At 40.0% G+C, this 12,778-nt stretch overlaps 1 protein-coding gene across 1 annotated transcript in view; it reads right to left on the bottom strand.

Annotated features, from left to right (window-relative positions):
• LOC137292854 (B-cell receptor CD22-like) overlaps window positions 1-11,168 on the bottom strand; it is a 97,883-nt gene extending 86,715 nt beyond the window's left edge. Inside the window, exons 1-5 of the mRNA XM_067823867.1 lie at window positions 11,027-11,168; window positions 9,346-9,428; window positions 6,025-6,360; window positions 3,859-4,140; window positions 584-847 (exon numbers count right to left, since the gene is read on the bottom strand). Coding sequence (XP_067679968.1) covers window positions 584-847; window positions 3,859-4,140; window positions 6,025-6,360; window positions 9,346-9,428; window positions 11,027-11,058 — 997 coding nt within the window. The 5' untranslated portion in view covers window positions 11,059-11,168. The remainder of the gene's footprint in view (window positions 1-583; window positions 848-3,858; window positions 4,141-6,024; window positions 6,361-9,345; window positions 9,429-11,026) is intronic.
• Window positions 11,169-12,778: the final 1,610 nt, after the last annotated feature.

Below are 12,778 nucleotides of genomic sequence, written 5' to 3'. Positions count from 1 at the left end.
CCCAAGGTGGTGTCGGCAATCAACCATGAAGTCACCCGTCTCACCGGTAAGAAACCGGCAGACGCTATCAAACTAAAATCAATAGTTGCAGAGTCGGCCGCTCCATTGCGTGGGAAGGAGAAACAGATACCAGATAGGGCCCTAGTGAGGTATCTATACCAGCCGGGGGAACACGAGGGTGATAACCGTAAGCGGGCCACCGATCCTATATGGTCAGTCAAAACTTACAACATAGATAAAGTGGATATGAAAGCCGACGAACCTAACTTGTACTACTTGAGGGATGGGCCGGGTAGAGGGTTTGTAAGAGAAGAATTATTGATCGTACCGTACGGCACAGTTTTACCTCCTACCAAGTCACGTAAACGTGACGTAGCGGTTTTATAGTAGGGGTAATAGTAGCAAGAGCTAAGGGGCCCACCAAAGCCTCATTTAGTAAATAAGGCTTTGTAGAGGGGTTTTATGAAAGTGGTCCAGAATCACTATTGTATATACTACTGGCTGAGTGGGTTTGATAACTGATAGGCAATAAAGGGCCTCCCTTGGCTAATACTGGGTATTGCACACAGAGCACTTTACTCACATGTGACATCCACTGAGACTCTAGAGCTGTCAACAGTCCCGTGTGTATTGGAAGTCTGACACTTGTAGGATCCTGTCTGTGACCTGTCAGCCACTGGGAGAGTCAGTGTAGCTCCATCACTGTGGGGTGTCCCATCCTTGAACCACTTGTAGGTACACGCTGGTTTGCAGGTGGCTGAACACAGGATACTTGGTACACTTTCTTGAGCTTCCTTTCTGGTGTAGGACAGAGTGGAGGGTTGTAGGGTCACTGCATAGGGGTCATCTGTCAGAAAGGAAGAACAGTGGAGCAGATTAATCCAATGTTTGCACAGTAATTGTATGAATGTTTCTTGGTGTCATTAAAACAATGCCGACTTGAAGCCAGAGATTTCAGGCAAGTCACCAAAGAGTCGAAGAAACGTCCATAGATCATAACACGACTTGTACCCAAGGGCGATGAAGACTGAGGCTGAGGTCTGATGATCATGCGCAGAAGAAAGCAATGGAAACCATCTGCAAGTTCTGACATTTTTCACACAGTCATTGTTACGATCTCTTTTAGGAACATTAAAGTCTGGGTAGTAGAGGGCGAATCTTTCAGGCAACGAGAACACCTAACGTTACTCGAAGCACCAACATAACATTCTCCATGGTGAACAAGGTAATGTACTCCCATTTTGATACGTTTTCTGCGCACCATAACAAACTGGACACACACACTTGTGGACAAGGTAACAGTGAACAAGATGTAACACGCATTCTTGAAGATGTTGGATCTTGTTTGAGAATTCCTCAAAGCAATGACATGGCCTTGATCAAAGCATGAAATTTCAAAGGCTGGCATCAAGCTTGAGGATCCATGGTATGATTATTCAATGAGACGTGTAAATGTGACTGATGAGATATTAAAGAACCAAGAACTTTCCTACATGGCCACCACACGGTGAGGAATGAGGGTACAGCTCGAGGGATCCTCGAGAGGCTGCCTAATGAAGCATGATTAATTAAGATGACTTCCAATTTCAGAAAACGTGCATACGTTGTGATAGTACCTTGTACTATGCACTTCCAACTGTCTCCCAACACCAACTGAATCATCTCTGTCACACTCTGATTTTGAAACACGTTATGGATACCATAAAATGTATATATCAACCTACTGTTTGAGACCAAAGCTGGCTTTGAAGGTGTAGTACATGGAGATTAACGTCAAGTATTAGGATCAGAACTTCACGATGATGCTCATTTTAATATGTTTACAAAGGGAAATTACAGTCTTGAAATGGCACAAGTGATGAGGTCACTCTAACTTGATAATCTACGCATTTAGCTATCAGACGGGGTATTAAATAATGTTCTGAAAAGTAGTGTTATCATTATATTATTGATTCTGCAATGTCCAGAAAGTACAGAATATAAAATACCTATCAGCATCATTATGATAGAGTTCCGCTTATTCTGCCTGACAGTTTCAGAAGAGAGTTCAAAAGAAAGACGAGATTTTAGACTCTGGTTGACTGCCAGAGTGTTTTTACTTCTGCTACCTGCATGGTACTCCATATGGATTTACGTCATTGCTCTGGACTGACTAAGTAGTTGCATCATTTTTGTACAAAAGTGGTTGTTGTGTGAATTATGTGCTGTGTATGGTCAGTGATTCTCTGTAACAGGGGTAAAGCACTCGTTTGCTTTCTCTACCATTTGTATTGATCCGCTTTTGCCTCGCCATGCGCCACTGCACACAGTGACTGGGTTCTTTCCCAGCGCAACTTCACCTGTGTTTAACAGTACTTCAGCAAGTTTAGTATATCAGTCGGAAACTATCGGAGTAATACTTCGAAATGTTTCCTCTGAATTTCTTCATTCTCTTCCTAATTTTACACTGGATGAATGAATGAAATAAAATAAAAGAACAAAAGAAAGAACTGATACACCCCGGCCTCCCCTCCACAAAAGACCATAAAAATTTGTCTAGAACACACGTGGTAGCACCAGCTGTCAGTTTATTTGTAAATCTGCTTTGAGACGTTTTCTTTTTAACATCAGTACTTTAGCCTCCAGCTGTCCTTCTGTGTGTTTGGAATTTCATGAACATAGAGAGATGTTTACTGACACTGTCACACACACCCCAAATGCAGACAGTTTAAAACTATCACAAAGCGTTGAAAGAGCTTTCCAGTTTTGTCAAATGCTAAGGTCAACAAGAAATAAAATGTTTTAGAACTACAGTACTCAGGCATCACAGGTATCAATGGCGGATCAGAACAAATCAGCGATATATTTTTCAGACACCTCAACAATTTTTATACAAAAGTTTTATATTATAAAACTATCACTATTACTTGCAGACACCTTTCACCTGATGGTATATTCCCCGAAGGTATATTAAAAAGCAAAGGTATATGTGAAAGAAAGGCATATGTTTACATTAACAACTACAAACACTCATACGCCACCCTGTAGTATGGCTTATCAGATTTGTTTACCTGATGGTATATTCCCCGAAGGTATATTAAAAAGCAAAGGTATATGTGAAAGAAAGGCATATGTTTACATTAACAACTACAAACACTCATACGCCACCCTGTAGTATGGCTTATCAGATTTGATCGGCGATATGTCATACTTTCCACACACCTCAAATACACCCTAACAATTACGTGTTTTCTAATAACACAGCTATCACTATAACTTGTAAACACCTTTGAACTAAAGATATATTTCCCTTCTAAAAATTAAGCGAACATGGTAAATAAGTTTTTATCGACAGGATATAGGCTTTCCTCGCTTACCGACAATGGAAGCCAGTGAGCTACAACATGCCGACTTGAAACGTTAGTACAACTCTCCTGTACTTATAGTGACACTAATAATGATTTTACTTAAAATAAGGACTAAGTGGCCTGCCTATTACATGTTTGATTTCAGTTGTGAGAAGACGCAGCGATTGTACTGAACTCTTGAAACTAAATCAGACTCAATCCTGAAAATTGATCCGAATCCATATTGGCTAAACTTGACCTGTGACGAGCAGAGGTATAACCTTCGCGGTCCCTAACCCAACCCGCACCTCCCCATTCACCCATCCCCGACCTCCCTCACACAGTCACTAGCACCACACACACACACACACACACACACACACACACACACACACACACACACACACACACACACACACACACACACGAACGCACGCACACACACATACACACACACACACACATGATAGCATCAAACACTCTCTTCTTTATTTTGATAGTGTCTCTTTTAATACAAAGAGGAGGAACTTACACTGTGGCTCCAAGTTGTACAGTTCACTCCACTCTGACTCCAGACCCCGACTTTCCCTCGCTCTACATCTGTAGCTGTGACTGTCCCGAGAACTCACTGTGAAGGTGTAGGGGGAACTAGGGGAGGTAACTGTGATGCTAGTGTTGTCACGCTGCCATGTGTAGGTCAAAGTCAGACTATGGTCAGTTGGGACAGTGGTAGAAGTGGCGCTACAGGTAAGTGTGACTTGTCTTCCAAGCACAGAGACAGATGGTCCATTAACAGCTGGTTTGGTGGGTTGACCTACAAACAGAAACACTATGATTTCCTTGGTCTGACATGGGTGAAGATCTTTCCGCATAAGGATTATCACTTGAGTACTGTCCCAAGTAGGTAGGGGAGTTAATTCTAACAGGAAACGAAGGAATTACTGGATGCGTCTGGGAGTGAAACGTCTGTGAACGTACATATACAGTTCTGTTCAATATTGATCTAACAAATGAAAGCAGATTTAATATCAGTCTTGTAACATACAGAGGGACGGTCAGCAAGAGAAAGCAGTGTCACATACATGTAACACCTACATGTGCTAAAGCATACGAACCTACATGTGTTATTCAAATATGTTTGGTTGGTGTTAAACGTTGCTTTGAAGAGTCGCATCACAGTTTTAATATTAATAATCCCTGCACAGACCATCCTGCTTTGTCGAGCACTTAAAGCGATCCCTAAAATTGAAGCAGGTCTGTAAAAGGACAACATTTCTTCAGAAAACAATACAAAATATACCGACAGTTTGTTTCCATAACACATTAGATCCTTAAATAGTGACTCGTTCACACGAGTTATTATACAGATTACAGCATGCACGTTTACATAGATCTGCAATCATGTCACCACAACTGTGTAGGGATTGTGTATCTTCACTATTATTCTGTAGTGAGTCATCAGCAATGAATATTTGTAGGAGATCGGAGCTTACACAAGGAAATGAAAAGATCCTTACCTGCTACAAATGGGAAAAGGGTGGAAGATTTGGTAGGAACTAAATGTGTGTGGAGAAATTATTTAGACATTGAAATGTACGAGCCATCTGCGCTAATTGTCTCATGCTCTAATTGCGAATCTGGGTTCCAAACCTACCAACAGTCTAACACAACACCATGGAAGTCTACCGTCAAAGTTTGAGCTACCCATCATTTCCACCATCCTAAACCCTACAAAACGTGCGTTTCATGTGCACCCACAACTGTAAGCTTGTGTATTCCCGTATGACATTTATGTACTGAGTCCGTTTTGGCTATTAGTTCTGTGACGAAGATCTGAATGTGGAAACAGTCCAACTGCACTAAGTGGGTGTTCCGATTGTGTACTTGATTTGAGTAAAGTTGGAAGATTGTTCGTTTATTGTTGCAGTCTGCAATATTTCAACTAAATGACGGCACTATATAAATAAATTAGCTTAATCTGGACCATGCATGAGCATTGCGCTAGGCAATAGGAATACGATAGCATACATCAACAAAGTTCAGCGAGCTTGGCGACCCGTTAACCGCCTTTGACAGTATAATGTTGCAAAACGTGACCAGGACCAGGGTGTAGTTGTATCACAAGTAAATATGACGTTGCCTTATTGCTTCGAAAGCAACATGTTGAAAGAAGCACACTTCATACTCCATCAGTTATATTTCATGCTGAACAGATTCAGCCAGCTTCATCCTCATTACAAATGAAACAATTTTTCTTATGATAAATAGAGGCGTTTGACTGAAATATCTTCTGATGATCTGAAAGTGTTCACTCGTACATAGGAAAGGAATAATATTAATACCATGACAATAAGTAATAATTAAAAATCGTAATTAATCATTGGTGATTTGTGAATCTAACTGGCAGATTACAGATGTAGGACTGACAAAAAAATGACTCAAACTTTTCAGTCAGGTGAGAAATATATTTGCTACGAGGCAAACAGAAATGTATATCTTTATCAGGAGCAAACTGAGTACTTCCAGTCAGTTCACAGGTAGTATATCTAAACAATGTTGTGTCTCATCTTTGTTTCAATGTTTCACAATGAAATGATTACTATTTCCAATTGTCAATGTTTGTGACAGTTACTAGTACTTACAAGAACCATTTGCGGTCTGTTGTGTAGCTATCATTCTTGTACATTGTTTTTCTTACCCAGAACAACCAGTTTCTGCCCACACTGAGGTATGATGTCAGTTAGTCCATTCCTACCACAGGTGTAGTCCCCAGCATCAGATCTGACAACACTGCGAAGGTCAAAGGCCATGACCTTGGGGTCAGCAGTTAGATTCCCGGTGTAGGTGACACGAGCAGTGTAGTTCCCTGTTACCTGGTGGCTATTGACTGTACTGGCCAGTAGTACTGCAGCTCCAGATGGACTGATGACATACAGGGCAGTGAATCCCCCTGGTACAGCAGGTATCTGCCATCTGAAGCTGGCTGTCTCAGATTCCCTCACTAACACAGGACTGGACAGCTGGCACTGTACACCTGTGAGAATCAATGTCTTATGTGATGTACATGTGTGTAAATTACTTATTAATGATTTTTTATCACCGTATTAATTATTTATCACGTGACGCTTCATGATCATATTTGAGACACAAAATTACAAGAGGTTCACTAGACCTTCACATTAAAGTTTGCAGGACAGATAATGACCAGAGCGAAATATATTTAAATATCCCATCTTTTTACATAATTCCCGGTTTTGGTAGTTAACAGTTTCGCATCACTGACAAGAATAGATAATGTATTGTACCAGCCACATGACATTGTTAGCTGTATCTCTCTGGTAATTTGCAATATACTATTCAAATAAAATAGTGAATATTCAGTATAACGGTGTCGCAAGAATTAATGTTTTATACCTTTAATGAGATAAATAGTTTAAGAGTGTAACAGTGACATCTGCCTGACATACGCATTAGTGGTTGAACATTCAGGTAACCATACACCATAACCCAGGTGCCCCGCTGCTGCCATTTCCATTACCACGACTGTATTCAAGACAATCCAGGGTTCGACAAAGCGTCAACATGGCTCAGTCACTTTCAAGTTCGCTGAGAGTGGTCGATAGTTATTCGTGATATAGGCGCTGTGCGTCTATAATGCTCGGCGTTATTATTGAAGGATCAAGGTATTGATAACACTGGGTGTTTTTACAAACTTCTTAACTACAGTTTCAGTGGTAGGGAGATAGGAAACTTTAAAAAGGCCGAGGAGAGCTTAATTCAGGACGGGTGCAGTAGATGGTTGGGGTCGTGCTGGGGGATTGAGATACCAGATAAGATATGATCTTTAGGGCAATTAAACTGGGAACGTACACATCATATCATAACAATTTACAAATAATATCCAGCCCTGATGATCTTTGGGTGGTGATGCCACCTGCATATTTTGAGACATTTAATACGGGTATCAGGTCTCATAATCTTTTACACATCACAGCATACACTTTATAAAAGAAAGACACATGAGGTATCAAACAATAGATAAGACATATTCAACACACATGAAAAAGCACAAAATATCTTTGAGATGGCCCCTTGTGCCAGCAGGCAGTCGTCATACCTGGCTGAGCGACCTAATTTCCATCTGTAGTCTGATCGATTGTAATAGCCTAAAACTGTTTGTTTGTTTCTTGCTGTTTCTTGTAGTGAGTGAGTGAGTGAGTGAGTGAGTGAGTGAGTATGTGAGTGAGTGAGTGAGTGAGTGAGTGAGTGAGTGAGTGAGTGAGTTGAGTTTTAGGATGCACTCAGCAATATTCCAGTTATACGACTGCGGTCTGTAAATAATCGAGTCTGGACCAGACAATCCAGGGACCAACAGCATGAGCATCTATCTGCGCAATTAGGAAACTATGACAAGTGTCAACCAAGTCAGCGAGCCTGACTGTATCATGGTGCAAAATACTGTATTTTCATGTTAGTATTGTTATGGGTGTTTGTTTTAAAACATTAATGTCAAAATGTTAGGAAGCTCAGGAGCACCCATGGGGAGCCTCGCCACCTGTGTAAGAGTAGGTCACAGTTCATGCCTTGTATAGACTGCACTGATTGGCTTAAAGTTGATGAAGAACTTTTCATTGGCTGCAAGGTTATGCCAATACTTTTCATGCAAGGCAAGTGTTTCAATATTTTCATGTTGGCTGCCAACTCACGTCAGGAGACACATGGTCTTGAGGAAATGTAAGATTAGTTTTATGTGTTGTATTTTATTAAGAATAAACATGACAAAAATATTTCAGTTGGTTGATGGTATTTTAAAGTATTGTTAAAGGCTATGGAATGTTTGAGATGAAATACTTTCCAATATGATGCTGTATTTCTGTAAACCCATTTGTATTGTATTTGAGATGTATTTTTGAAATACAGTTTGGCACAGCATTTATAATGATACTATTGTGTTTAGATGTCCTGGGTAGGCGTCTGAGGAGCATCCGACAATTACTTCAGCCCATAGCTGGTAATTATGTGTATTTTAATTGTTACATCTGCAATGCTATTTTCCAGTAATTTTAATAGCTGTCACTGGCCATGTGTGTATTCATGTAATTTCCTATAATGTTCTTTAAATGGTTAATTGTATTAATTTCATGTAAGATGTAAACATTTAGTTGTATTTAAATGTAATGTTACAGGATTGATAGCTCTCTCCCTTGTGTGGGAATGAGTCAGCTGTGAAAATAAAGAACTCCAAAGCACGCCCTCCTGTCATGTGTGGGACTAGCCCGGTTACATGACCACCCAATCCCGTAGGTCGCCAAGAAGCATTGTCGCCTTTTTTGGCAAGCATATATGCTGTTGGCTATTCTACTCCGGGCCCTTCGAGAGTCGCTGGCAATGAGAAGGTGGTTGTGTTCTCCTGTTGGGGTACTCAGTAATAATACGTTTTTTTTGTATAGTCATGAACTGACACACCCGTGAAGACCTGGCTTAAAGTTGGTCTTGAAAAATCCATGCCTGTCCTTTGAGGCGACTAATGTGATCGGGTGGTCAAACTCGCTGATTTGGTAGACACAAGTAATGGCATCCTAATTGCGTCGAGCGATGCTCATGCTGTTGATCACTGGATTGTCTGGTCTAGAAACGTTTATTTCCACATAGCTGGAATGCAGCTGAGTGCAGCGTAAAACAGCAAACCATACCAAAACAATCACTTAAACGTTTCACGTTCAATTTTGAATTTTACGTAAATGTTAACTGTAAATCATGAAAAACGTTTGCACGAGATCGGGATGTATGCACTAAATTCATGAGAAGTTGTGATCATAATCATTTTCTAAATACATATACAACTGCACAAGCTTGTCCCTAAATAATATCATATGGAGTAAGAATATAATAAAGAACACTTAATACTGAGTCATTAAAGCATATTTACAAACATGACACAATAGCAGTGAATAAATTAAACAATGCACATGATCCGGCATAGGATTTCATCGAACATTTCAAAGCACAATACACCTACCGTGAATGACAATTCCGATAACATAAATCATCAAACTCGTCTGCAAAGTGCCCATGCTATATCTGGTTGGGTTGGTCATGCCTCTGAAATGTAAATACTTTCTTGTTCAATGACTAACGATATATTATGTCTGGTCACACCTCGGTTATTTACAGACGGCTGTTATATAGTAAATGGACTGTATGATGGGCTATTAAAAAATTTTAGCCTTAAATACATCTGATATGTGCATTATAAAAACGTACTGTATGATGTTGATGAATGGTTTATATCTTTCTGATAGTTTCCGGTCACGTGATATTTAATCACACGTGCCCCTATTGAAACGGCAGAAATGGGTAAGCTTGAGAACCGAGCAGTCATACAGTTTCAGTCCTCGAGGGCCACCCGGCGAAACATATTGAGTGATTGACAACAGCACTCTTACTGTATTAGACTCTTAGGCTCAGTACTCATTCTTCTGTCAATATCATACAATATATACACTATATATATAATACTTTTGTCATGCACCAATTAGATATTTTTTTCATAACGTCTTGATAATTCCTTTTAACGGTAGTGTAAAACCTCCCGTTTTATTATCTCCTGGCTATTAACTTCAAAGTGCGAGTGAGATGGAATATATAGTCACTTCGGCAAAATTTCAGCCACACCGTCACTACAGCCATTGGACCTGATAGTTCTTGTGTAACCTACATGGTCCTAGATAGATTTACATCAGTCCCTGTTGGAGTTTCTCCTCACTAAGGAAACTAAAGAAATGATATATCTGTTGCAACATAGAGTTTCATCATTGCATTGCCAATGCAAGCTAAAAGTGTGAAGAGTGGTCATTGTCAAGAAATCGGTTGCACTTGTTATACGTCTTTACTTGTTCTTTATGAGACAAACCTTAGTGTGGGTAAATAATATATCAGCAGTTGTTGGTTATAGCTACCTGAATTTAGCTGCGTCTGTTTGTCCACCCCCTATCGAAGTGCTCAAACCAAACCAAACTCAATACACAATAGTTCAAATTACTTTGAAAGCACAGTTTAATCAAAACCAAAATCATAACATCCAATTATAAGAGTATGACAGAGCCATCATGGCTACTGTAACCGACTTCTTTCAGACCACCTACAGACACATAGACATTATCCTTGTCACTAGCGTCTGGACTCCGCACACTAATCAGTTGCCATTGTATGTGTCTGCGTGATCTGTATCTGGTGAATATTACTATGGGAATACAGTAGTATGGCACAATAATACAGTAGCATAGCACAATAATATGTATAGTACAACTTATCTTTAGGTCGGTAGCTTTTTAAACGCTTGACGGTTTCACCTGGCAAGTCATCTTTCACTCAACAAACACCCTGTATAAGTAGTCAGTGGGCCGCTGTTTACGTTTGAAAGTGGTTGGATTTTCGCTGGCATTTTGCCAAATGTGTTACAGCTCTATTCCTTAAACATGGGGGAAATGCGGACGACTATATATGTATGTTTTTAAAACACAGGACAAGAAAGATAACACCTGCAACAACCCTTAATTTATCAGTGTATACGAAACATATCGAGCACACCATCATGCATTGACTGTAAGGGTCACTGACTGTCCCTGTTCACGGCTCTGGTTGGACGGCGCCCGGGGGTACCTAGATAACAGGTTCATGAACACGAAGACATCACTCACCTAGTTCCAACTGGAATAGTCTTCACATACATGCCATATCCAAGACGAATCTATCCTGCGCTTGAGGGTAACAGTTTGACATTAACACAGTGCACTAACACAAACACACATTACACTTCCTCATTGCGATATCAGGTAGGACAGGCTATGTTTAGATATATTTATGGAAGCCCAGTAGAGGCACATTTGCTTTATGCTGATAGGTCACATCTCTCGTGTTATGCATTGCGTCGACAAATGATAAAACTCTTCAGTTTAGACTTATAATCATAATTTCGTTATCATGACATCACACTAACACCGTTCAACGCGTGTCAGGTGAAACGCTGATCAGATACCATTGTGGTTTTATGTATGCATTGCTTTATTCTAAGAAGGAATAAAAAATTGTTGGTATGCTAGAATGTTTCTTCGATTATGGGCAGACAGATCTACCTTGACTTTTCAAGACTTTATGTTTATGAACTAATATAAATAAAGCACGAGGACACTTTCGTGGAACTCGTTACGGTTTGCAATAGCACATGTGTCCGGAAACGTCGTTTAATTCACAATAATGAAGTTGACATCCTTAAATCAGCCTATTCTTATGCCATCATTGATACGGATATCAAAAAGAGGCAGTGAGAAGAGCAGTGTCATGCTGGATCAAGTACAATCGGCACCCTTCATCATTTGACTTAGCATCGTTTTGTGCGTCTCAAACTGTAATTGACACTGATGTCATATTAATCTGTGGAGAGCGAAATCTTTCGTAGGCATATTTACATCCTGGTATACGAGGATTATGTTACCTTCAGAGCTGTATAAGGGAGTTAAATAATACTTTCGCCTGTATCGCTGCCTAGATTCTAGATACATGATTATCAGAACATAATCCAAATATGATTTGTCATGAAAAATACTATGTTTCACAGATAAAGATTGAAATGCAACAGAGAGGGTTTGGGTGATCTTGGCACAGTCAGGATGATAAAGCTCATCATCAGCTCAGGGTCCTTGCCCCTTCTACACACAGTGAATGGTACTTCTCCCAGGAAACACTGCCTGGTCGAACCCACCAAGAACTTTCCGGAGAACACTCTCACCTACATTTCTATCTTAATCTGTGAAACATAATACTAACATGTGCATTTATATTGCGCCAAACTCCACTCACGAGTTGAATGCTCATAGTGTCAAAAGTCAAAGGAGGCATATTATTACCCTTGATAACCCAGGCTGCCTGTTTGGCGCTAAAAGGTTTTAGTCTAACATACATGACTAATCCCATAGGGTAGCCATTTTCTGCTGAGTGAACACAGGCAATTTTGACACTGAAGTCCTACAAACTCTCAGGAGTCAGACTATCCGTCAACCATCACTTTATGAAGACTCATGAGGCCATATTTATATTGGATATCGAAATAACAAGTTGTGAAGTGTCGGCTACTTGGGTTGTCAACTCCGGGATAGTGTCTAGACCACTTTGTTGTGAATTTAGCAATACTTTCAAGCATTTTCATAGCATCCAGGTTCAATTATTTAGAGACATTTGCATTTAATTGTTGCTGTTTGCGACGTTAACTCACAAGCGAACAAATATTACGCTGGTGTCACCGTTTTATAAATTTCTTGTTTCATACATTATCCAATTCTTGTGTGTAGACACAAGACATGACATCTACTCACGTTAGTTAATGTGAGTATTTGTATAAATCATAAATACTCCTCTGATCTTGTTGCTAAATGTGTGCCTGAAGGTATCTGATA

This window comes from Haliotis asinina, chromosome 1 (assembly GCF_037392515.1).
Source record: "Haliotis asinina isolate JCU_RB_2024 chromosome 1, JCU_Hal_asi_v2, whole genome shotgun sequence".
In the NCBI taxonomy this organism is placed as follows: domain Eukaryota; kingdom Metazoa; phylum Mollusca; class Gastropoda; order Lepetellida; family Haliotidae; genus Haliotis; species Haliotis asinina.
The sequence above is the reverse complement of the archived record's forward strand: the minus strand, read 5'-3'. Positions and strand labels throughout refer to the sequence as shown.